General features: G+C 34.7%; 3 protein-coding genes across 9 annotated transcripts; all 3 read right to left on the bottom strand.

The window, feature by feature from the left end:
* Window positions 1062-11875, bottom strand: LOC109358994 (chaperone protein dnaJ 1, mitochondrial). 6 transcript variants are annotated; one of them, XR_002109019.1, is made up of 20 exons: window positions 11718-11875; window positions 11518-11623; window positions 11335-11421; window positions 11146-11237; window positions 9937-10020; window positions 9750-9788; window positions 9444-9554; window positions 9291-9332; window positions 9117-9204; window positions 6881-6945; window positions 6701-6763; window positions 6542-6614; window positions 5980-6071; window positions 5588-5659; window positions 4940-4996; window positions 3356-3404; window positions 3179-3248; window positions 2540-2629; window positions 1751-1937; window positions 1062-1442 (listed from the first exon to the last, which is right to left on the bottom strand). XR_002109019.1 is itself a non-coding variant. In XM_019603478.1 (19 exons), the coding sequence occupies exons 1-19, from the start codon at window positions 11742-11744 to the stop codon at window positions 1946-1948; spliced, it is 1335 nt and encodes a 444-aa protein (XP_019459023.1). In that variant the 5' UTR covers window positions 11745-11875; the 3' UTR covers window positions 1750-1945. The 6 variants fall into 6 exon arrangements, 2 of the variants coding, with proteins under 2 accessions (XP_019459023.1, XP_019459022.1); XR_002109018.1 differs by having other exon boundaries at window positions 1062-1391; XR_002109020.1 differs by having other exon boundaries at window positions 1062-1385.
* Window positions 12866-18536, bottom strand: LOC109359021 (phosphoribosylaminoimidazole-succinocarboxamide synthase, chloroplastic-like). Of its 2 annotated transcripts, XM_019603520.1 has the most exons (14): window positions 18090-18536; window positions 17873-17974; window positions 17208-17337; window positions 17020-17112; window positions 16859-16947; window positions 16189-16269; window positions 15297-15386; window positions 15122-15211; window positions 14906-14956; window positions 14781-14827; window positions 14081-14138; window positions 13227-13388; window positions 13013-13110; window positions 12866-12971 (listed from the first exon to the last, which is right to left on the bottom strand). In XM_019603520.1, the coding sequence occupies exons 1-12, from the start codon at window positions 18390-18392 to the stop codon at window positions 13329-13331; spliced, it is 1194 nt and encodes a 397-aa protein (XP_019459065.1). In that variant the 5' UTR covers window positions 18393-18536; the 3' UTR covers window positions 12866-12971; window positions 13013-13110; window positions 13227-13328. The 2 variants fall into 2 exon arrangements, with proteins under 2 accessions (XP_019459065.1, XP_019459064.1); XM_019603519.1 differs by lacking the exon at window positions 12866-12971 and having other exon boundaries at window positions 13000-13110.
* Window positions 19374-22564, bottom strand: LOC109359060 (bet1-like protein At4g14600). Its single transcript, XM_019603572.1, has 4 exons — window positions 22310-22564; window positions 22108-22225; window positions 20111-20167; window positions 19374-19689 (listed from the first exon to the last, which is right to left on the bottom strand). Exons 1-4 carry the CDS (start codon window positions 22363-22365, stop codon window positions 19528-19530), a joined length of 393 nt encoding a protein of 130 aa, XP_019459117.1. The 5' UTR covers window positions 22366-22564; the 3' UTR covers window positions 19374-19527.

The raw sequence follows: 24429 nt of genomic DNA, 5'->3' as shown, positions 1-24429 counted from the left end.
TAATAATCTATAATTTTGATATAACTCATACAACTCAAAAACGAGAACAAAATTCTAAAAAACCTGGACCGAAAACACCGGTCAAGAAAAAAAATTGGAAGGGGTCTCGTGCATGGTGTGCACGAGATTAGGAGAGAGAAAATTAATCTCATGTACCCCATACACGAGTTTGGTAGGGCAAAAACTGTTTCCCAGGAATCGTGTACCCTATACACGATTTTAATAAAAAGTATACTAGTTCCATAATATTTTAAAAAGTTATATCAGAGTGGTAATAAGGCTATACTAGAAATGTAAATTTTCCGATTAATGAATAATAGGTGAGAGAAAGTTAAAATAATAATTAAATTACTTAAAAAATTTTACATTGGCAGTATCATCTACTATTTAATATATAAATGGTGGGGATTTGCTGACAGTGTGAAAAACACTTACAAGGTAGCATGTACATATTAAATCATTTTCTTATTGGCACGTGGCGTTTCATTAAAAAACGTGTCTCACAGTAATGTAGGGTATACCAACAACTTGTTATTCATCTATGTATATAGTGTAAAGATTTATACACATGCACTTTATCATCTACCATTCATTTGGATTGTCTTTTTTGAAAAGTCAACAATAATAAAAAATCAATTGTGATAATACAATGACAGTGTATAAAACTCATACTATTAGTGCATACATCTTTTTCTCTTTTTTTAAACATACGAACATACTTATCACTTTGATTTTAAAATGAGAATACAGTTAAAGAGATAACTTATCTATGAGAGATATTTTATTCTATTCTCTTTTAAAGTAGGAATCTAGAAGTTAATTAGAAGACGACTGGGATTTAAGACGAGTTCAAACTTCAAAGCAATTTTGAAATTAGTTTAGATTTAGAAAAAATAGTAACTAAAATTAAAATTTTAAACCTGTTCCATACAACATAAAATTTACAATTCCAACACTGGAAGAAAATGGTAATTCTATAACACACTGTGTAGAGAAATAAATTTATTTTCTACCATACAAATTCTATGGTAGCAGCTGACAATCTTTATTCGTTGAAATTGAGAGTTTAATTTGTTGCATAGTATTATTGGAAGCTTAAGAATACATCAAAGAATCCAACACCTGAGGAGATGTTACAAGATTAATGCTCATAAGAAAGTAATGAAAAAAGATATACGTAAAGTTTCTATCTTTGATTTGAATCCCATGATAACCTTAGCATAAATCAGAAGCAATCTTATCCATTGATACATTTTTTGGTATAATTATCCATTGATAACATGAAAATGACTAGCCGCTAAGAAATAACATGATTCAGGGATAGCCTCATTTCTGTTGTCCGTTCCCTGACTCATTCCTCAATTGATCTACATGCTCCAATCTACCTATAACTGTCACAATGGGACAAAGTGAGTACTATCTCTCCTTCATATTTATTTGTCCTGTTGCAAAAAATATGTCCCTTATTGTGTTGACTTCTATAAGTTTGATAATCCAGACATGTTATTAAGTACCAATGTTAACCAAAAGGCAAGAGGGGTTTAAAAATCATGTAATACCATGCACATGCATACAGCAACAAGGCCTTCTCCCACTTACTGGGGTGAGCCAAGGAACCTTACAGTTGCTAGCAAGGAAAAGGAATATTTAGACCAACTGTTTCTTCTCGGCCTTGGCTCATGTATTCATCCCTAAGAAAGAGTAGCAAGAAGCTACCAGATAGGTTTTCAATACGTGATAAATTCAGTACCTTCTACTTTACAGAGTCTGCAATGAAGAATGCAGCAACCGGATGGATTTTACTTTGGCAAGTCCACTGCAAACTTCGAAAATGCGGTCAGGTACTTATCTTGTTGATGAGGACAAGGATTAATATCAGCACAGATATCTCCACCATAAAGTTTTGACTGGGAATGCGTTCAAGAATTTGATGCCACCTGTAAGTTCAACCAGTAGATAGCTGCTGGTAAAGCCTGTTATCCATTTGTATCTCAATTACAATCAGATAACACTAAAGAGCATAGATGAATACTAAAAAAACCAGGCAGATGCATGCGAACAAAGATATCAACTGAACTGATAAAGGCCACACTTGTGCACATACAGGTTCGGTATATGTGATCATGCAATCCATACCAAAGATAATTTGTAATAAGCAATTGAAATAAGCATACCTAACGAAAGTGTGTCGCTGCATGTGCCACTTGCTGTGATTGATTGAAAAAATGTATTGAAGTTAAAATTTTAATAATTAAGTATTTTCTGACTAACCAAAGGTGGTGGCACATGAGTGACACTTTTTGGGACAGAAGATATGCTCCCCTCCCAAACCCTACCCCAAACCCTATACCACCAAAGGACCATAGAGTTTAGGCAAATGCTGTCATTAGAATATTTTTTGTACTGCAGTCTACAAGTATGTCAGTATTAATGATTTTGCCTCATCCTGATGGCAATGCAATGCAACCATCAAATCTTCCTACATCAGGCAGCTAAAACTAGCACAATGTAGCAGGAACTAAGTTAGATACAGGCGTACCAATTTCCTTCAAATGATGATTTGTTTTCCTCCTCTATTTCCTCCTTTGCTAGTTCTTCAAGTATAGCACGTTGCCGTTCATTAATTGCACTAAAACGAAGATGGGGTACCAGAAGTGAATTAATGTGCAGGCATTATCTTATGTGTGCAGTACGGAGGACCAAATGGAAAATTGTAACCACTTAATAAAAATATCAATTTATTATGGTATACTAAAAAACATCCCTAGAAGACAAATTTGATATGCATAAACTTTTTTTCCTGACTATCAAATATAATTTCATACAGAAACTTTCACACAAGCATTGACTAAAAAACCATAAACCGTAACATAAAGAAATTGTACAACATTAAAAGACATCCAAAAAGTACAGCATCAATTGTTAAATTTCCATTTATTCCTTTTTGGCTATTTCAATAGCAGGTAATTAACTGGAAAAAGGAGAGCCAAAAAGAAAGTAATTCATTTTCCATAATGCCATAATATCAACCAGCACCCACATGGATTGATATCAAAGCAACATGATAAATTGATAAGGAGGAGCATTCAATTGCTTCTTTAGATAATAAGTAACAAATTCCTCAAGGTCCTAAGGGATATGAATTTAAACTAAAAAAAAGTGCAATGCGAGAACCTACGTGGGAAAGTTAACTCGGAAACGCACATACTGATCCCCATGGTGTACAAGAAACCCATGCTTCGGTAGTCCTGCATCAACAACCATATACTAAACATACTTTTCTGGTGCCAGTTGAGAAAGGGGCCCTTAATGTATCCAAAATTGTCACTTAGAGAGGGGGAACTCATCGTCTAACCTTTGCCTCTTAACACCAGAAGCTGTCCTGGTTGAACACCCTTAGGTATCTGAGGGGGAACATAATTGCACAATATTAGATAAAATAGGGTCAAAAGTCAAAAGTTCAAAACTACTTAAACAAGTAGTTATGAGAAAAAAATTTGCATGGGAAGTTTAAAGTCATAACTTGATGAGGGAGTAATGATAGCAAAAAACAAGTCATGATTATATTCCCCACCAAAAGAAATCCATTTTGAGCACAATGATAGTTAACAGAATCTTAGAATACAATAAACCAATACAGTACAGCGAAACTCAGCGATCAGCAAAAAAGTTCTGATTTTACAAAAACATTGCAAAACCAGAATTGTTATCTTTTCTCTTTTGTTTTCTTGGTGGGTATTTTGGAATCTGAAGTTATTCACCTAAAATGTCTTACCTATAATTTTTTATTCATCCTCAATAAAGCTCTTAGACAATGGAGCAATTTACATAATATCTGCAAACTCCTGTACGAACTCACTATTAAGCGGACAACTTCTAATGTTTGGCAAACAAACATAGAATGAAACAGAATGGAGTTGAAATCAACAAGCTATTAGGGTCGTTTTGTTCAGTTCTCCTTACTTTTATGGATGTTTTGTTCAATTCTTTAGTGGAACTAAAATGTTCCCCTTTTAACCTCATGTTCTTTCTATTCTATTTACAAACCGCACCAAAAAATAGAACACAAAACATATATTGTGCTCCATCATATTCTAACACATCTACCAAACATTACCTGAGAGTTTTATTCACCTTATATTAACTCTGTTCGTAAGCAAGTCTGAATAAAGTGATTCTATTAATCTACTAGTTAAATAGCAAGGTTTAATTAACTATAGGACCGTGAACTTTAAAAGTTTGAAATTGGATTCCACGACTTATAAAATTGTAATTGGGTCCTCCAACAGACCAACACATCTCTATTAGGGTTTCGTTAAGGTTCCTAAAAAGTATATGAAAAACATTGAATTATACCAAAAAATACAGGGACCCATTTGATGGAACCCTAACAGAAACTTAACCGTATCTAAGGAGATGTGTATGAGGGCCTCAAAAATTATATTTGGGAACCAGTTACAACACAAAAAAAATCCAAAAAAGGTTTGCAAGTAATAACAGCAGCACGCCTTCTTTGTTTCTTGCAATTTGATAAATTTATTCATGTATTAAAAGAAAGAATAAGGATCTATTAATACCAACAAGGCATTGGTCTAGTGGTGTAAGGCCCCACTGGATCCCAAAGGTCGAGGGTTCGAATCCTGAGAACGACACTTGTTGGGAGGCGCAGTCACGAACCCCGAAAGGGATTAGTTCCTTACCCAAAAAGGTGAGGGGATACCCTTAGTAGTGCCAAAAAAAATCTTCCAAGTCATTCCAACTCAGTGAAACAAAAAGGCTATACTGACATAGTTGGCTCACTGGCAGGATCAAATACAATCAATAAAAAGGTTTTAGACTCTAGTCTCACTGGTGGACATAGAATGGGGAAATCCCTCCCCCAAACTTTCCTTTGCACAAAAATAATAATAATACACTGACGAAGTAAATTATGTCTTACATTTAATTGCATCTTCCCTGATAATGTGGGCACCTCAACTTTGCCGCCAAGAATAGCCTGAAAAAGTACAGCTTTTATGATATTTGTAAAACTGATACATCATTGGGTGCACAAACACTCAAATAATCAAGGTACAAAAGATGGTATGTGTGGTCATGGAATGCACCCACTCAAAACCCATGCACTGTCGTCCTGACAAAAGACAAGCAGGGGCATAAGAAAAAATCTAACTTAAGAAGAACCTAAGTTATGCCCCTTACATGTTATCAGTGCAAACCAGTTCCCTCAGGCTGAAGGAAGGCAGTGGGAAACTTATTTCAACACATTCTTTGATGTCTACATGCACATCTACTTCTTAAGTGCACAACTCTATTAATTATTACATAAGTTTCTTTTGGGTTAAATGAATTTTGTTGTGGCCTTACTAAATTCTAGGGTAACAGGAGGGATGAAACACCATATTTCCAACCAAATTAAAGAAATACAAACATAAGCTAAAATTAAAATAAAAGATTTCAAAGAAAATACAGTCTACTTCAACTTCAGGCTCATCTTTACAGGGACTATAAATCATTTTTCAGCTCTAATCTGTGTAGATCTCAAAAGTAATGGAAGGACATTTGACAGTAAAAAATATTTTGCTCTAACCTGTGTAAAGCTAATATTAGATTCCACATAGATATCGGCACCATCTCTGACAAAGACTGAATCCTCAGCCACCTATATCACGAGAAAGAAAGATGTACGTTCCAATAAGAATATAAGCATATAACATAATTAACCATGACAAATAAATGTAGTAGTTTTATGATTGTAACATTGAAAATTGTAATAGCTATTCAGTTATGTTAATGGAAGTTAATCTAATGTACTCTTAGTCCACAGTAGGTGTGTACATCTGTAACACCACGGCTCCTATGAAGAGATGTAACCTTCAACAGATCCAGTTAGTTATCAACAATATCAGATTCAGTTTCTCTTACATTCTCTCTCCATCTTTTCTAACATAATTCGAGGTAAAAAAGACCAAAAAACTTTACCTTTATTTTAATGTACAAACTTCCAGGTCGACCTCCTCTTCCAGCAGCATTCCCAGCTTCTGGCACGTGGATTGTATCTCCCGAATCCACACCTTCAATTCATGGAAGACTATGATAAGACTAATGGAAATAAAACTCTTCTTTGAATAAAATATAAATATGGCAGAAGGTATGTCTGCAACATGGATAAAAAACATCCATTTAACCTTCTTAGGGACCAAAAGCTATCCCAGAAAGAAATGGTGGATATAGTTCATAATGTATGAACCCAAAATGAGCAGAAGGTGGCTCAGTGCACAAGGCTCTCACCTAGTGAGGTCTGGAGAGGGTAGATGTGCACAACCTTACCCCTCGTAAGCGGAGGTTGTTTCCAGTATTTGAACATGTGACCTCTTGGTCAGTAAGCAGCAACCTTTCCGCTGTGATAAGGCTCACCCTCTCCAAATTAAGCAGAGGAGATGAATAAAAAACAACAGCAACCGAGCACTAGGTTCAGGTACATTGATGTGCTCTAGCCAAGCTCTAGTTCTAGGTAACTTCATCACAAGTATTAAAAACCAACCTGCTGGTATTGTAACTTGAACTTCTTTAATTCCTTCAACCACCCCAGATCCTCTACATGACATGCAAAAATCCTGCACAAAATAGATACAAAAAATAAAATAAAAAATATAATGTAACCAACCACGAATTATTACTTGATGTGAAATTAATGAAAGACCTTAATGACACGGCCTAATCCTTTACAAGTAATACATGTTGATGTAAATGGAGGGATTGTAACCTGGAAGAAAATCATTACGACAAAGAATTAAATAGGTAAGTAACTGATAACTATAATGTGACAGAGAAATTCTCATGCATGATTCAAACTCTACTTAGAAATATTTATATCACTTACCCGACCTAAGCCCCTGCATGTTGGACAAACTTTTGCCTTGGCATCTACTGGATAGCCTAGTCCATCTGAATTAACATAAATAAAATGACAGGCATCAAGTGGAATTATCAAAACAATGTCAAGGGGAACAGCATTCTGGCTCACTTCGCTACAAATAAATGTCAAGTGGGACAGCATATTACATATCCAGTGGTCCATAGTTTTGATTATTTCCTCAAAACAGTTCTGCAGCCTATAGAAATTCTGTTATAGCCAAGATTCGCAGACAATCAATTTTAGTAAACCTGATCTAAAGGTATATTTTAATTAGTAATCACCTATGCATCCTAGACTAATCTCTCCAATTATGGAGTAGAGGAAGAGCTGTCATCATGTTAATGCAGCAATATTTAAGGCCTAGATTCTATCATTCAATAATAGGACTGGTCAAAGAATTTCTCCAAATATGATTCCGGTCAAAATTTCTGTTACTTAGTGACCGTGAGGTTACAAGTTCAAATCATGGAAACAGTCTCTCCACATGTGGGGGTAAGGCTGCATACATCTACTAATCTACCCTCCCTATACCCCACTAAGTTGGAGCCTACTGCACTGCACCGCCCTATGATTCCAGTCAAAGATGATTATATAACCCTTGGGTGCTAAACATGGGTTCTCTTTAGAGATGGTAAGCTGCAAGACTTTCAATAAAATAAACTACCATTCTTTCTTAGACATATGGTGAACTGCAAGACTTTCAATACAATAAAACAAGGGTTCTCTTTACCCCAAAAGCATGGGCTCTCACCCAACCTTATGTTTTTATAACAAAAGAACATGCACAAGATTTTGCATTAAACTTTATTTGCAATCGAAATTTATTCAGATGCAGACAATACTTTGCCATTTACTAAAACAACAATAGCATGTGGAAATAACTAACATAAAATTCCAGTGTAGACATTATTAGAGAATAGAGTTAGTTAAGTATTGCTGAAGCAATTAACATGTGCCAATTAACAATTAGCATGTGCTAATTGTTATTTGCACATGCTGGAAGTAGTTAGTGTTAGTAACTGCTTTATGTAGTTACTAATATGTTTTTATTTCTGTTGCTTTCCCTTTATACCTGTGTGTGGGAGGGGATGTTGTTGGAGGATAAGTAGGGTTGAAATGACTAGGATTGGGGCTAGAGTCAGTAGGTGGGTGTGGTGCTGGAATAGAGGCTATATTGGCTGACAAAGCATCAGAGACTGCTTTGTGCTTATTCTTGATGATTCTTGATTCAAAGGTCAGCAAGAATTGTTCTAGCTCATTGATAGAGGGTGGATCAATTTGGCTCTCAATAGCTGTGATGACAGGTTGAAATTCTTCACTTAATCCATCAAGGATGTAGTCAGTGTGTTCTACAGTTGATATAGGGGTGCCTATGGATGCAAGAGAATCAGTTATGGCTTTGATTTTGGAGAAATATTCTGAAATACTGTTGTTGCTTTGAGAAATTGTGCGCAGTTGAGCTCTGAGTTGCCTGCTTCTGGCCTTGGTGTGGGCATTGCAAAATGTATGAAGTTCAGCCCACAATTGACAAGATAATGTGCACCCAAGGACTCTTGTGTGTAAGGAGTCAGAGATGGAGTTGAGGATCCAGGCAAAGATAGTTTGATCCTGCTCTTCCCAGCTGAGGAATGTAGGATTAATGTGGTGATGAGTGCTATCAAAGTCAGAAAGAAATTTGGGTGGTACATCAGTGGGGTGAATGAATCTTATTGCTCTGTTGGATCTTAGGAAAGAGAGCATGAATTGGCTCCAAGTGAGATAGTTTTTCTCACTGAGTTTTGTAGAGGGTATGGGAAGAGAGAAAGATGGAGAATGTGCTCGAATGGGAGGGGCAGAGGAATGGGAAGGTGGAGGAGGGGAGGGATCTGAGGCAGTGGCCATTAGGGCGAGTGATACCATGTAAAAAGATAAAGGATAAAAGGAATGAAGTAAAATATTATTGAAAAATTACCCTTTACAAAAGAAGAGCTTATCCCTTTAAATAAAGGGAAAGCAACAGAAATAAAAACAGATTAGTAACTGCATAAAGCAGTTACTAACACTAACTACTTCCAGCATGTGTAAATAACAATTAGCACATGCTAATTGTTAATTGGCACATGTTATTTGCTGCAGCAATACTTAACTAACTCTATTCTCTAATAGACATATTTCTTCTCAGGGATTTTGAATTTTCCAGAAAAATATTAACTTTACTCACCACAATTATCACAGGGAACTAATGCATCAAATGACAAATGTTTGGTGCACCCTCTCACAGCTTCTGGGAAATTAAGAGAACATTCCACCTATTATCAACACAACAAGGAAATGTTAGCTTGGAAAAATAGGAACTTATTTCAAACAGCAATAGAGAAACAACAGTTAAGCCGACCTCTATATTCGACGAGAATTGAGTTGTTGCTTCTTCAAATATCTGTCAAGATCAAGAATGTCATGAAATTTTTTCAGAGAATACTTAACAAAATGAATGAAAAAATGAGAACAATAATACACGGCAGCACTGAGTATGAGAGCAAAAGAATACCTCAGAGAATACTTTATGAAATGAATCTGAAAAATGAGAACGATAGGCATTTCTAAACCTTTCTGTGTCATCGTCACCAAATTCTATGTTCTCTGAACCATAAGCACGCATCTTTTGTTGAAAAAGAGGTCCATTGAAGAAAATAACGGAAAAATGTCAGTCACGTCCCAAATAAAAGAGAAGGCTAAGGGTTATAGAAATTTTAAACAGCTTTGATCAACAGAAGCTCCAGACATTTCCAACATAGAGTAACTGCTAAACCAAATATGAAATTTAATGGCATTTAGGAGCACATAAAAAATATACCTTGTCATACTCTGCCCTCTTTGTAGAATCTCTCAATGTCTGAAATTACATAGCAAGAAGGCAAGTGAAAATATGATTCTGTTGATTAATCTAGTTTAGAAATAATCAACCTAGGCAGAAAAAAGGAGGGTTAAAGATGTATGAAAATGTGAGGAAAAAAATAAGTCGATAAATTGATAGCAAATACCTCATAAGCTTCTCTTATATCTTGAAATTTCCTCTTTGCCGATGGGTTATTCTTATTTGCATCTGGATGGTACTTTTTAGCAAGCTGCACAAGGCAGAAAAGTGTCATAATCCATCACTAGCTAAAAGAAAACTTTGATTTTTAAATATTGTTGTTAAAGGACATGATGACAGAATATATCAAGATTTACAACAAAAAAGGCATACACAAACTGTTATTCCCAGCAGGTATGCTTTAAGCTCTGAAAACAGTTGTTTAGAATAAATTGCCGAACAAAAAGACTTCTAGAGTTATCACCATTCGAAAGTATTATCAGAACTGCTTATCCTTAACACATTAGATTTTGTGAGTTTGGGGGTATCCTTTTTTGGGATATTGGTATTATTCATTTAGATGAAGAGAAGATAATTGCCTACGAATTTGGAGGATAAAGCGTCGTCCTTAACACAAAAAGGGGGGCAACAAAATACAAAGAAAAAACTAGACAGCACTGGAGCAAAGCTGCCTAATCCCTCAGCGCATGTTAGGGAAACACCCTCAAAAGTCATCCTATCATCTACATAAAAAATCTCTCCACTCAATGTGTTTACACTTCCCAGCATTCAAAAGTCATTCCCAGCTTATCTCTACGTGACTACGTGCATGAAACTTAAAAGTCTGAAATTCAAAGTGTGACAATGAGTCAATCAGCCAGTGGCTAGATATATAATGATCATGCGCAAAAATGTAAATCAACAAGAACTGGGATGAGCATAATAAAGGTAGAAACATGAGATATAAGGATATCATATGTTTACATAATAGAAGAGTAAAGATGAAGAAATGAAAATGAAATTGCTACAGGTTGACGTTCCATTCACACTAAGATTTTCCAAGATGTCATTGAAGTAAAGGCTAAAGTGGAAGTATAGTGCTTGATTAAACAACATAACTAGACAATGTCCCTAGCCTTACGGTTTAACTTAATGTAGAACCAACTACTGTATTACTGAGACAATTTTAACAACATATCTACAACAACCCAGTACCAACTAATGGAATGAAGTTTTGCCTTTCCTACTAGAAACAATCGAGACCAAAACTGAAATACTACACATTCCCAATTGACTTGATTATTATCCGACTCCAAAAAATATATATGTGTGATCAAACAATACGTTCCCTAAAAACAAGGGAGTCGTAACTCGTAACAAGCTAACAATCACTCACCGCATGAAATGCCTTCTTTATCTCATCCTGACTTGCATTTTCAGGAACACCAAGAGATTTATAATAGTCACGTTCCACAGAAGAAGAAAATACTGAAACAACACAAGCAAAAACAAATGAAAACCTGAAAAAAACAGAAACATAATGTAAAGAACATGCCACTGGTTTTTGTTTGATTCAAATAAGAACCTCTAGCATTAATATAACTATATCTCAATGGTACTCTCGGAATCAGAAACTCGTCAATCCTCGTGACAAAATTGTAACTGGCCAAAGCTGGTACAACAACAAAAAAGATTTAATTTAAGCAGAAAATATAATAATAAAAATGGAAATGATTAATTATTATAATAAAAACAAATTATAGCGTACCTCGTGAGAAAATCGAGGGTTGGCGAGAAGGCAAGAATTTGGTGAATGATTCTCCTTTATCGACAAACTTTTTGGAGGTCAGAGACGAAAGCAAATGACACCGATACTGTATTGAAAGAATTGAGAATATGAACAATGATGAATAAGAATAAAAGACAATGATTTTGGGGTTTTAATTCGTTGTAGACTTATGGACTCACCGGCGTTAACCATGCGAACCTTCTCATCGGAGTAAGATGCTTGTGGATGAATTGAAACGGCGACTCTGCTTATTGGAACGCCGGTGAAGTGGCTGTATATGGCGGAGCTGCACTCACATATGGGGTTTTACTTTAGCGTTCAGGGTTTATAATATTGTCTTAGTCTTTTCTTTTTTCTTTTTCATTTTACAAGTTATTTTTTTAATATTTTTGCAGTATAAAAAATATTTTTAATGGTTTGATTAAATAAAATTTATAGATTCTTAGTCCTTACACTAAAATTATCTATTTTGATTCAGAATCAGAAATTTGAAGAAGAAGAACATTGTTTTGTTACCCACAAGAAAACTCATCTCCAACAGTGTAAAATGATATAAAGAAGAAGAACATTATAGATTCTTAACACCATTTTTTTTATGCAAAAAAAACTTTTAGTTGTTGTCATTAAATTTGTTTAAGGTGGATGACAAAGTTGGAAAATGATATAATTATTTTTATACACCAATACTTACGTCAGCCCATTAATAACTTCTTTTTCCCATAAACGCGAAAAAGATCAAACCACCAAATTATGATTAAGAACGCATGTACTTTTCTTTAGATGCTTAGTTCACCATTAGATTTTTTTATTTGTTAAAAAACTCACTATAACGATTTGACTATTTCCTTGCATCTCATGATCACTTTCTCCCACCTTTGAACCCTATAATGAAAACGTTTCCCCCAATACATGAACTTAAAAATGCATTCGAAGTCTAACATGTACACAAAGTTGTTATTAAAGATAACAAATTGGAGTCGGCAATCTAATCACCAGGATAAAGTGTTTAAAGAATAAAACAAATGAGGTTAAAAATTCAAATTTCATCTGCAACAAATACAATATACTAACATTTGCCGACAAAGTGGGAGAAACTTGAGTCTGTGTGTTTATGCAGCACCGCCTCATTTGACGTATTAACTAGGAAAAGTTGGCAATTCGTTGTCCATTGGTAACGATGAATTAAATGCTTTAATCACTTAAATATTATGGAGTTAAGACTCTGGGAAAGAGTGAAAGATCGTTTGGCTTATGATATTTCCCTTTTTTCCCTCTATTTGGTGTGCCATAATTTGAAATAACCTCTTTCAATGACATAATATCATGCTAAGTTACAATCAAAGCTTAAATACATTATCACCATAATATCAGAGTTATAACATAGAATAACTGAAACTACTAGCAAGCAGATATAAAAGAGGAGCAACAAGAAACTAAGAAGAAAAAGTTTGGAGCGTGTAATAATAAATAGAACACACACTACTCATTTAGAATAAATAATATTTACTTCTTACAAACGAAAAATACAAGGCAAAAGGCACATTAGGTTCTCCTTCAAAACAGCTCTTTATTCTTGAAAAATAAGAAACCACAAGGTGTCAGATTTCTAAATTGTTTTCATGACGATTTAGAAATATAGCTTGATTTCGAGGAGGGAGAAATGTTTTGTGATTCTATATTCTGGTAACCATGTTTGCAGAAGTTCTCAGTTGATTTGAGGTTTTAGAACTTTCAGTAAGTGATCCTTAAAATACAGAACTAGAATAGTGCCCGTGCCCTCAGGTCCATGGTTACTTTAAAGATGAGAGTGCTGATGCAACATTTCTTGAAATTCGGTCATGTATTGGCTCCTGCATGAAGAAGTTAAGTCATGAGTATTGTCTCACGACACAATATAATTAAAAAAACAAAGGACTCCACTACATAGATCAGACGACTATGTAATGTTTTACTTTAAATCTTTCCTAAACGTTTCGTCTATGGTTTTTCTTGACCTCCAATCTTTTATGCCTTTTGAAATTGGACTAACATACATTTGATCTATTCTCCTTATTGACACTTCTATTAGTCTTCTTCACTCATGTCCAAATCATCTAAGGGACCACTCTATAATTTTTTCCACAATAGGAATTAACCAAATTTTCTCCATAATGCACTCATTCTTAATTTTATATTCTTTAGTGTGTCCATTCATCTATGTAATATTCTCATCTCTGTTGCATTGAGTTTATTATCTTGTTTACATTTTCTGCCCAACATTGTCTCATAACATTGACAAGACTTATAGTTGTACCGTACAATTTCCTCATAAATCTGAGTAACATCTTTGTACCACATATAACAATGAGTTACATTGGACAACAACCTACAATTAAAATTATCACATTGATGATTCAGATCATAGATATTCAACAAAATTTAAAATTGGCTGTTGACTGTATTGCCTAACACAGCTTTCACCCTTTATTCGGGCTTAGAAGCGGTTATATATAGCATCAAGCTCAGAATATAATTTAAAAACAAAAACTGATACATGGATTACCTCGGTTGATAGCACCTCAAACTTTGACTTTGTTATAGTCTCATACAAGAAAATGTATCTGTCCAGCAAAATTGTATAAGCTTATTTCAATAATAAGGCATAAAACCATGACATGCTTGTGTTCTGATGAAACATTTAAATAAAACAACTTTCAATCACTTCCATTTCATTTCCAATAAAATAAGCTAGAAGTTAAATTTTCTGAAAAGAACCTTCCATGTCACTGAAATTAAATAACAGAAACCTACAGTTAAAAGCTAGAATCCAGTTCCAGTCTATTAACTGGTAGTAATCACAAATACACTTTGTCATGGAAGAGCAAAGGCAGCTTAAAAATGCTAAGCACAAAAATAACAAATGCAAAATATGAACATTGATGTTTTATCTTTGTAGTTTTTTTTAAGGTTTTCATCATCATGAGACATCCCTTATCCTCCAAAATGAATTTCTCAAAAGGAGGATAAAATATGGAGCATTCTTCTACAAATTGCACATATGAACTAAACATACCAGTGATAAATATGACAAATCAACACTTGAATCTCAGGAAGGTTCTTAAAGTGAAATTTCAGAGAATAACTACTAGAAGCAGTCATTGACCCCAAAGAGAAAAAAACTATGTACTGTTCTAAATCGGTTTTTAAAAATGGCTCAGAGCAAAATATATCAGGTGTAAAGGAGTAAGTTCTAGTAGACATACCGCCAAGCCAATTCACGGACAAGATCTTCAGGAGCATCAGGAAGGACCTAAACAAAATTAAGTGTCATTTGGTGCATCTTTAAGGCCTATGGGCTAATCCATCAGTGGTAAAAAATGAAAAATACCTCATCTTTGTAGGGGTCGCAATGACTTTTGAACCACAGCCTTAAGAACTCCTAAAAATAGAATTATTATATATTAGAAAATTGCTATCAATCTATAACTCATTAACAGAAATATTAATAGATGGAAGCTTATACATCAATTAAATCTGTAACAATAAAAACAAAGCTCACTCTACTAAGAAAAGGAACAAAAAAAATTATATGCATATAAAACACCTTATCAACATTTTCAGGATCGAGACCATTTTGAAAGCGCTCCAAGTAAGAATTGGCAATCCAGTATCTACTTGAATCAGGGGTATGGACCTGGATTTATAAATGGAGCAACTTCATTACACATTGATATACATAGTGCGTGAGAATCCAAAATGCATTAGGGACAGCAGTGAACCTCATCAATCAACAGAATTGAACCATCATTTGCCTTCCCAAATTCATACTTAGTGTCCACCAATATGAGGCCATGTTCCGAAGCCACTTGCTGCAAAGTCAATCAAATGGAGAAATCAAGCATGCAACAAAAGTAAGGGAAAAACAACTTCTATTGTGCAAACAAAACTGAGGAACCAATTAAGGGATCGACAAATAAATGACCAGGGAATACTAAGTGACATGGATGAACGGATAAAATTAAAATATTCTGCTATGCTTTAAGTTGGATGTCTGAAAAATACAGAAATAGTTCCCTATGGTATAAGTGAAGCCTTTATGTTTTTCCATGGATAGACAGAACTACCAAGAGCTTAATCAAAGGATAGTTTTTACTAAATATTTAAAATATAAATAATTTCAAATGTAAAATGTGAAGCCTTGAGGAGTTTAGGATTTCTCCTTGAATAGAGAGAACAACCCAAGAGCTCAATTAAAGATGCAACTTAACTTGAAAGAATATGTGAATCCCTACATTATTAAGTATCACAAAGCTCTGTTCTGGAGCAAAAAAAATCTTTACATTGTCCACTGGTGGTGGCCTACATGTGTTGATTCCTAAGAGCATAACCCCATAGCTATAAAACAGATGGAATTGACAAATTAAACCAAAATGCTGTTGTCCCTTTTGTCTTATTCAGTATGTAACTGAGTGCCTAATACATTATCTGTGCAAATTACATAAAAGATATGCTATAATATAATATTACATTATTTACACAACTAAATCCTTTTCAGTGCAAGCAACAACAAAAATCATGTGTTGAAAGTGTGATATTACTAGCTAGAGTGAGAAGGCATTTCATTACATTATTCCCAGAAATGACAATAACCTAGCCAACGAATCTTATTACCTGTCCATATTCGAACAACCTTAATGCTTTTGCACTTGCTTCTTCATAATCGGCTCGAGTCATTAGTCCCCTCTCTATAATCTGCAAAGAAAATGCATCATAGAAAAAGTAAGAATTTGGGATAAAAAAAGTTGTGAAAGATTATCAATTGGATGGAAGTCCATTAAGACATGTCACTAACTCCTCCAACAAACTGTATCGCGGGAATATTAGATTAATAACCGAGGGAACATTTAAGGATTTTGGTCATGTTTCCTTTAACCAAAATATCAGGTTAGTCTGCCTTTAACAAGTATAAGATTTAAAATCAATAATTGTGGTTATAAAATTTAAATTGTGGTTTCTTTGTTTCTGCATTTGCATGCCATTCACCCAATTGCAGGAAAAAGTGGCTGGAACTGCATTCATTATGTGATTTCAGAGACATTATAGCTAATTGGTATAAGATAAATAGTTTCCGACCCTTATATATTTATCCATTCATTTTAAGTTGAGACAAACTGACAAGCCAAATGTAAAATAGCTTCATTGTTCTATTGTTCTTTATTTCCTGCCAAATCTAGTATTCGGTCTCTCTGTTCATTTCCGCTGCCTACGAAGCTCATCCTTTACTGTAACTTCAATGGTAATGAGAAATGTCATTTGCAAATGAAAATACTAGGCATCATACCTCATCTGGGGTTATAGGAACATCATGATCTGCAGCCTTCGTTGTTGGAGTGAGTATATTTTCAGGCAACTTTTGATTCTTTAACAATCCTGTAATATATTACTATCATATTAAACATGAGAGTAAAATTTTAGAATGAGACACAAGAATATAAATCTCACCATCTGCAAGGACATTTGCACAATAGTTACGAATCCCATTATTGTAGACTGTCCACAATGATGTATCGGTACTTCCAGTCACAAACCCTCTAGCTACAAAACAATAACAATACAAAATGAATCGGCATCAAGTACGTCACTACAAAATAGGGCAAATAACAACTCTTGAATATTAGCAAATAACTCACCAACAAACTCAACTGGGAAAACAGTACATTTCTTTGCAATTGTGACATTCTTATCTGGAGCTGATACAACTGCGTTAGAAGTTATGTGCTTAGTTCTTTCAAACCACCACAAACTTGTCTCATTAAGAACCTGCAAGCATAAGACCAACGAACCAGATTATTGAATGTCATCACTCATCCACTATCAAGCATCAGCAGCGTTTTAGTAACCATCTGCCTACCAGGTCGAAATAATTTTCCAACCAGGCAAAGAATTTAACGATCATTGTTTCCTTGAAACAGGACAGTATCACACAGAAATACAACAACATCAACCAAGTCTTAGTCCCACCTGATGAGGTCGGCTGATACAGCCTGCACAGATAATGATGTGAAAGTGTTTCTATATCTTAACATCGTGCCTTAGGTAGCACCGTAGCGCTTGGCATGCTTACAGAACATAACAAAGATGTTATGGTTTGTTCTCTTTAGTTCCACCTCAGTTCAGTAGAACCAAAAAAACTAAAAAAAAAAATATGTTTATTTGTTCTGTTTATAAAATGCATTAAACATAGAACAGAACTCATACATTATGCTCCGTCATGTTCTAACACCCCTATCAATTGCTACCTTGAATTATAATGCAAACACATAATAAGTATATAGATAAAAGATTAATAACAAACCTGTCCTTTGAAAGGAATAGAAGCAAGAATCCTATCAAAAGCACTCTGGCGATCCGTAGTCACTAAAACAAGGTAGTCTCCACTATCATAAATATCACGAACCTGCAAAACACACATTCACAAATGAGAAACAATAAGAACAAGTAACCAAATTGAATAATATAAAAAATAACAAAAAAAACACTCAAATACGGTAATACTATTATCGTGATTATACTTTGCCGGGGATTTTGGAACCGATACCAGGAACGGTTAAATGAAGGTTGGTTTCAGAGAGGCAACGATTAGAAAGAGACTTAGTGTTTATGGCTTCGAGAATTTGGTTTTTGCGAGGGCTGTTGAATAAAGCGTCCGTCAGAGACGGTTGTGGTGGCTGAGCTTCTCCGCCGCTTCGCATGACGGTTTGGAAGTTATTGGATTTGAATGTGATTCGGGTTCTGGGCGTAGAGAGAAGCGGGTAAGTGGGGTTAATGGGAAGGGTTTTGGAAGGGTTTAACGAAAGCATGCAATCGATCGTCATTCACTAAATTGTTTCTCTGTGTTGCGTTGCGTTTTGCCAGAGAAGTTGAAAGTAGTGGAAAGGGGTATTTATTAGTTAGAGGATTGATGCTCGTATTGGATGCTCTGTGCTGTATTTGAAATGGAGAGGAATGAATGGGTAGAGGGAGAAAGGGATTGATGCGGTTTACCCGAGCCCAATTCAGTGACTTCGCACCCTTCTGCCGTGTTGGCTCAACACAAAAAACGCCTTATGTTTTTGGTACCTGTGTTTCCTTACCATTTTTTTTAGTAAATAATTAATTTCTTTCGGGATTTTTACCCCTCCATAAATGTCGCTTCTCACGAATTGAACCCTCAACCTTAAAAATTTAGGGATTTTTACCCCTCCCATAAATGTCGCTTCTCACGAATTGAACCCTCAACCTTGAAAATTTAGTGAGACATTATACAATTAGATCAATCTCTTATTGGTCAACGTCATAGATTATGACATAGGATAAACAGCTTAGAGATGAAGAAATGGAAGGTTGGAAAATGGTATATTTATCGATTCTGTATGTAATTTTATATATCAACATATTATTTACATGTTTTAATAATCTACATTAACTCTTAATAATAACTGAAATACCATGATCATTCTTAGGATTTGAAACAGTGATACCACCGGTTTATGGGGCAATAATTTTACTCCTACACCCAGCAACAATCTTACTCCTACCCCAAAACTCACCCTCAAGGCCTCAACTGGTTTAACTAAGATTCCTCTTTCCTTTACACAATTCACAACAAAGCCAGCCAAATTCTTATATTTTGGTGCTTTCTAGCTGAACACTTTCATACACGGCCGACTCATGAACTGGGAGGGCAGTTCGAGGTTGCTGTTAGCCAAGTACTTACCTAATTTATCACACATGTAAAGAGAAAAAGAGCACTGTGCAAACAATAAAGGAATCAAATCAACCATCTATTTTTCACATAAAATCCCCGTTTACAACCAATAAACAGAACTAAAAAGTGAGATATAATTTTTTGAAGTCCCAAAGGTTTCTTGAGCATTCCTTCACAACAAAATCAGGCATCATGCGAGTGTAAAAAGAAGCCCTTAAGTGAAGCCTTTCAACCACAGAGCTGGACAGCAAACTCCCAAGTTCTCATTTTCTAGACATCTTGGACCAAAGGTACACTATGAAGAAACATATTAAGGCAAAAAGAACAACATGAACAATATGGTTCGAACCACTTTGGATGATACTCTTGTTCAATCTTCTTAAATTATTCTTCACCCCAGCTTGAGCCTTCATCATAGTCATTTGCTGTATTGGAACAGATAAACTAAAATGTTAAAAAAGGAGATAAAACTCATTGATAGGAATTAACAAGCATTTAAAACCAGCTGAATGATTGTTCCTGTGTTTTTTTCTAAGAAGGTTAAAGATTCAAAATATGTGTAGCAGCAAGTATAACATAGTCTTCCTTCCCTAGAACTTGTAAAAATCCTTAACATTATAACAAGTTGAGCTTAAATTTCTTACTGGAACATTTTATACTACAGTAAGCATTCAACTTTCAAAATTAAATGACATAAAACTTCTAAGTGAATCCATTGTGCCTGATTCATAATGCTTTGACAACATTAAGCAAAAACTAGTCATTTCTCCCAATAGAAGTTAAGATATCTCTAAGAACACTTGAGTTCAAGCAACAAATAACAAAAATATGTTAGCAATCATGTACCAGCTGTTCTATAAAATCTTTCTGATACTTCACTTCTGTACCTATCTCCTCAGCAACCTGTGCCAGAAATATTTGAAGTTGTAAGAGAACAAAGGAATCAAAAGGAAAAGAGAAAGACAACAAGTTTTGAAACATGATATAGTTTCACCAAAACTATGTTCCAGTTAAGGGAATAATTAATAGGACAGAATTCAGCAAGTCAAACTGCCAAGACTTTATAACTTATAGTTGGAAATTCAACTTAACTATGGAGCATTGTCTACAGCAGAATAGACACGATTTACAAGCATTGATTATCAAAGCTTGTAATGTTTGATTAAGAAACATGTTATGGAACAGGGTCGTAATTAAAAAAAGCAAGGGGGGCATGCATACAAGTACAACAAGCATATATTCACAGACATGGTTACAGAATGCACGCCACAAGTACGCAGTTTGTAATTTTTTTCAATATTTTTTATGAGACTTTCTTTAAAAATAAACCAGTATGCAGTACTGAATACAGTGAATCCCCTATGCAGTATGCACTGTTAATGAGAGAATCTTGTAAGTACAATCACAGTAATCTTCATTCACATTGATTTGGGCAAAGAACATACATATTTCTTCTCCAAGATAAAAACAACCTCTAAAATGTAGTAATTCCTCCTTCCGTATTTCTAGTTTTAAGATTTCATCTACAGTCATCAGATGTTTTTGCAACCATTTATTAACATGGAATTGAGAAAATAGAGACTAATTGAAAGCTCAATCTCCCACTATGAAATAATTTTATTCTGGACTGGGAAAGCGGTCCAGGGCCTAACAGAGACTGCCCCAACCCATAAGATTAGTCTAGCTCACTCGAAACCAAATCCTGATAGCTATTCTCACTTTCATGGCCAAAATCACATTGCATTTGTAGAAACTGTTGAACAGTATATTATAGCTCAACTTGATAAGAACATTAGCTCAACTCAAATTGACTACTGCAGGGTGTCCTACTATAAATACCATGCTCCACATCCTAGGTAAACTATCTTTCTCATACATATAACTCTTCTTCCTCATGACATGACTCGAGCGTCGAAGTGTCTCTCTTGCAAGTACACCTACCTCCACTGTGTCACAAGAACCATTGTCCACTAGTTCAAACACCATTCCAACCAAGGTAATATTCCAGTCTAGATCAACCAGGCGATGATCAAAAGGCATTGAAACGAAAGTATCACAAGTAGAACAATTGGGTAAGTTGTCCTAATTGAGGATCATACCCACTACAAAGGTTCAAAGAAAATAAAAAAGCCTCAAATGAGAGCAATAGCTACTAGCTACAGTTCATAGTTGGGTTAATTTATGCTGAGAAATGTGTCACTCCCTGCACAAATCCTTCAAGTTCTATTTACCCATGAATCTTTGGGACCTTTGTGAATAGAGCTTTTAAGCAAGAATAGTCCAGGTTCTCTCAAATCTGTTTCCGTGCATACTAAAATGGAACAACTAACAATATCTATTATTTTAGTCAAGAATTTTCACCCCATCACGTAAGGAGGCAAAGCTCCTCAAGAACTACTCTTTTCCATTCACAAGACTCAAAATTGAGACATTTCCTTTGAATTGCAATATAAAAAAACAACCACAAAGCATTTTCCCACTAGGTGGGGCTGGGGTCGGCGACATGAATCAAACGACACCATAATGTTTTCTCATAAATCACTTAGTTGACAAACCATTGACATCTAAACTCTTCCTAATAATTCCACATATAACTTTTCTTTGTCTCCATTTGATCTACTCTCCTAAGTGGGTACTTCCTTAGGTCTTCTTCACACACGCCTAAAACCATTTCACGACATGTGCTACTTCAACGTTATCTCTAACACATTCATTCTTAACCTAATCTTGTCTAGTGTGTCAACTTATCCCTAAATTGCATATATAGTATAAGAAACAACTAAAAAGTAAATAGTTTTAAAAGAAAAATTACAAAAAATATGAAGATAACATAATATACATACATTTCTTAACCTTCTAACTTGGCGATGAAGACCAGTGATCTCATCATCCAAGTCCATAGGATCAATACGCAATTGAATTTCGTCGGAAGCAGCAACGGATCTGGTGCTAAGCCCTTCTCTACAAATTGAATTAGGAATGAATTCAAAGGAATTGTGAAGAGGACGTGACACGAATCAAAAGCAGAGAGAAAGATAGACAAACCTTGATCGGTAGGCACCAGCATATGAAGTGCCTGGTCTTTGAGAATTGGCCGCCATTGGAGAAGGAAAAGAGAAACCTAATCCTCTCTTTGAAACTAATTTCGATTAATTATTGGTCGCAAGTTTTGGTTTTTTTCTGAAACTGAAATTCACCGCTTCGTGTATGAAGGATTTTGGTTGTTGGGGTAATCAATGAAGAGAGAAAATCTTCTTATACAAGAAAATGAAGGAAGAAGGGAAGAGACGGGTCAAATAAATAAAGGAAAGGGGAAAGAAAGAGGAAGAAAATATGAATTTTATTATTTTAGTCAAGAATTTTCACCCCATTTAAATGAAAATAATAATTAAATATTATATATATATATATATATATATACTAATCATATATTATTCATGGTCAATCATAATTAATTTTTCAATAACATACATTTTCTCTAAGATTTAAGTGATAATAAGTATAATGACACCTTAGTAGGTAAGGTGTTTGTTAGACAAAGTGCTCACAACTAAGAGTTTGTTTAAAAGTCATTTCACGAGTATATTTTATAGCCGATAAACTTTCTATATTTCTCTAAAATCTAATTCTCAAACTAATCCTCAGAAAGTTTCTTTTATATAATAGACTATATTTATCCAATATTTTGCATATGTATATGATAGCAAACTACTTTACTGTAACATATATCAACTAGAGACAACCCTATTTGTGTGGGGTAGGTACCATTTGCATATCAATTAAGCTATGCATGAAATTCCCAAAGTGAAATTCCTGATAATAATAGGAAGGGCCAAGTTATGTCATTCTGTGGCTGAGAAAGCATAAACTCCCCCATTACCTACCCTCCCTACACTTTGTAGGTAACTCCGTTGCCTCCTTTTATTTATTATATAATTTTTTTTTTTTGTGTAAGCACAATCTAGCATTCTATCCCTCATTCTTCATTCATTTACAACATTACTCATTGTATTCATTCTTTAAATAAGAAAGGAAATATACAAGTAAAAAAATCTCTATTAAGATTGGAATTGCAAGACCACAACTGAACTTGTGGTCCAGACCCATTTAGGGTTTCAATCTAATCCAATTGGGCTGCCTTTTATCCCTCTTGTTTTTGTTCTTCTGGGCTATTTGCTCTCCTATGACTAGTTTCGGCTCTTCCAACAAAACAAGAAAAATTAGTGGAAAGATACTGCACAAAATCTTAGTACATTTCTTTTTTTCTTTTCTTTTTTTACTAAAATGAGTTTGAATTGTTAATTAATGGCTTTATAACAATGTTGTTAGAACCGGACTGGACCGGACTGGACCGGACTGGATGGTCCGACCGGTCTGACCGCTGACCGGACTTGAAAACGGCTCTAGTTTGTTGTGTTAACCGAATAAGAGTTGGACCGTTTTGAACTGGTAAAAATCTGGTCCGACCATGTTAAACCCGGATTAACCCAGGAAGTAAACCGGACGGCTCACTTAAAAATAAAAAAATGAGACAATGTTCTAATATTTTGTTTTACTACGGTACAAAAAAAAGATAAAGAAGTATTATTTCAATATAATTATACATAATTATTAATTATATAAAGTTTTATATTTATATATAACTATATATTTATAAATAAAAATTAGTAATTATGTACGAAATCACCAGGTCAGACCGGACGGTTTAACCGTTTAAACCGGTTAAACCTAATACGGGACCTTAACCGGCTCGGTTTCACAACACTACTTTATAATGAACGAGTGGTCCCATCAAAATTGCTCAAATATTGAAGAATTTTATCATCTTTAGCTCTTATAGTTTGTAGCATTTACTTTACGATTATAATTACTTAAACAAATCAATCAAGTTCCATTGTTCCTTCATCGTATCCCCTAAGTTCATGACTATTTTACCAACAATCATATCTATGTTTATGATATCATCTCTATTATACTCCTTAAACTTATTGGATTTGCTCTATGGAGAATCGAAAATTAAGATCCACGGGTAATCATACAATAATGCAGTGGTGTAGAAGCATATTGTACGCATGCAAATGTCAGAAATCAATAATTCAGTTGTTATCACCAATCATGATAGTTTCAATCACCTCACCTTGTGTTAGTTACTGGTTGATATGTAT

Source organism: Lupinus angustifolius, chromosome LG11, assembly GCF_001865875.1.
Source record: "Lupinus angustifolius cultivar Tanjil chromosome LG11, LupAngTanjil_v1.0, whole genome shotgun sequence".
Taxonomy (NCBI): Eukaryota; Viridiplantae; Streptophyta; class Magnoliopsida; order Fabales; family Fabaceae; genus Lupinus; species Lupinus angustifolius.
The sequence above is the reverse complement of the archived record's forward strand: the minus strand, read 5'-3'. Positions and strand labels throughout refer to the sequence as shown.

Excerpts from the sequence above, each read along its gene's own strand:
- LOC109359060 (XM_019603572.1), bottom strand. The coding sequence starts at position 22,365 with ATGGCGGCCAATTCTCAAAGACCAGGCACTTCATATGCTGGTGCCTAC. Across the intron at positions 20,168-22,107 it reads AAGTTAGAAGGTTAAGAAAT|GTTGCTGAGGAGATAGGTAC; the intron begins GTATGTATATTA and ends TTTCTGGCACAG. Across the intron at positions 19,690-20,110 it reads AAGATTTTATAGAACAGCTG|CAAATGACTATGATGAAGGC; the intron begins GTACATGATTGC and ends GTTCCAATACAG.
- LOC109359021 (XM_019603520.1), bottom strand. The coding sequence starts at position 18,392 with ATGACGATCGATTGCATGCTTTCGTTAAACCCTTCCAAAACCCTTCCC. Across the intron at positions 17,338-17,872 it reads CTATTCCTTTCAAAGGACAG|GTTCTTAATGAGACAAGTTT; the intron begins GTTTGTTATTAA and ends TTATGCTTGCAG. Across the intron at positions 16,270-16,858 it reads TTCCTATAACCCCAGATGAG|ATTATAGAGAGGGGACTAAT; the intron begins GTATGATGCCTA and ends TTTTCTTTGCAG.
- LOC109358994 (XM_019603477.1), bottom strand. The coding sequence starts at position 11,744 with ATGAGAAGGTTCGCATGGTTAACGCCG. Across the intron at positions 6,946-9,116 it reads AGTTCCCTGTGATAATTGTG|ATGGACTAGGCTATCCAGTA; the intron begins GTGAGTAAAGTT and ends ATGTTAATTCAG. Across the intron at positions 2,630-3,178 it reads TTCCGAGTTAACTTTCCCAC|TGCAATTAATGAACGGCAAC; the intron begins GTAGGTTCTCGC and ends TCTTCGTTTTAG.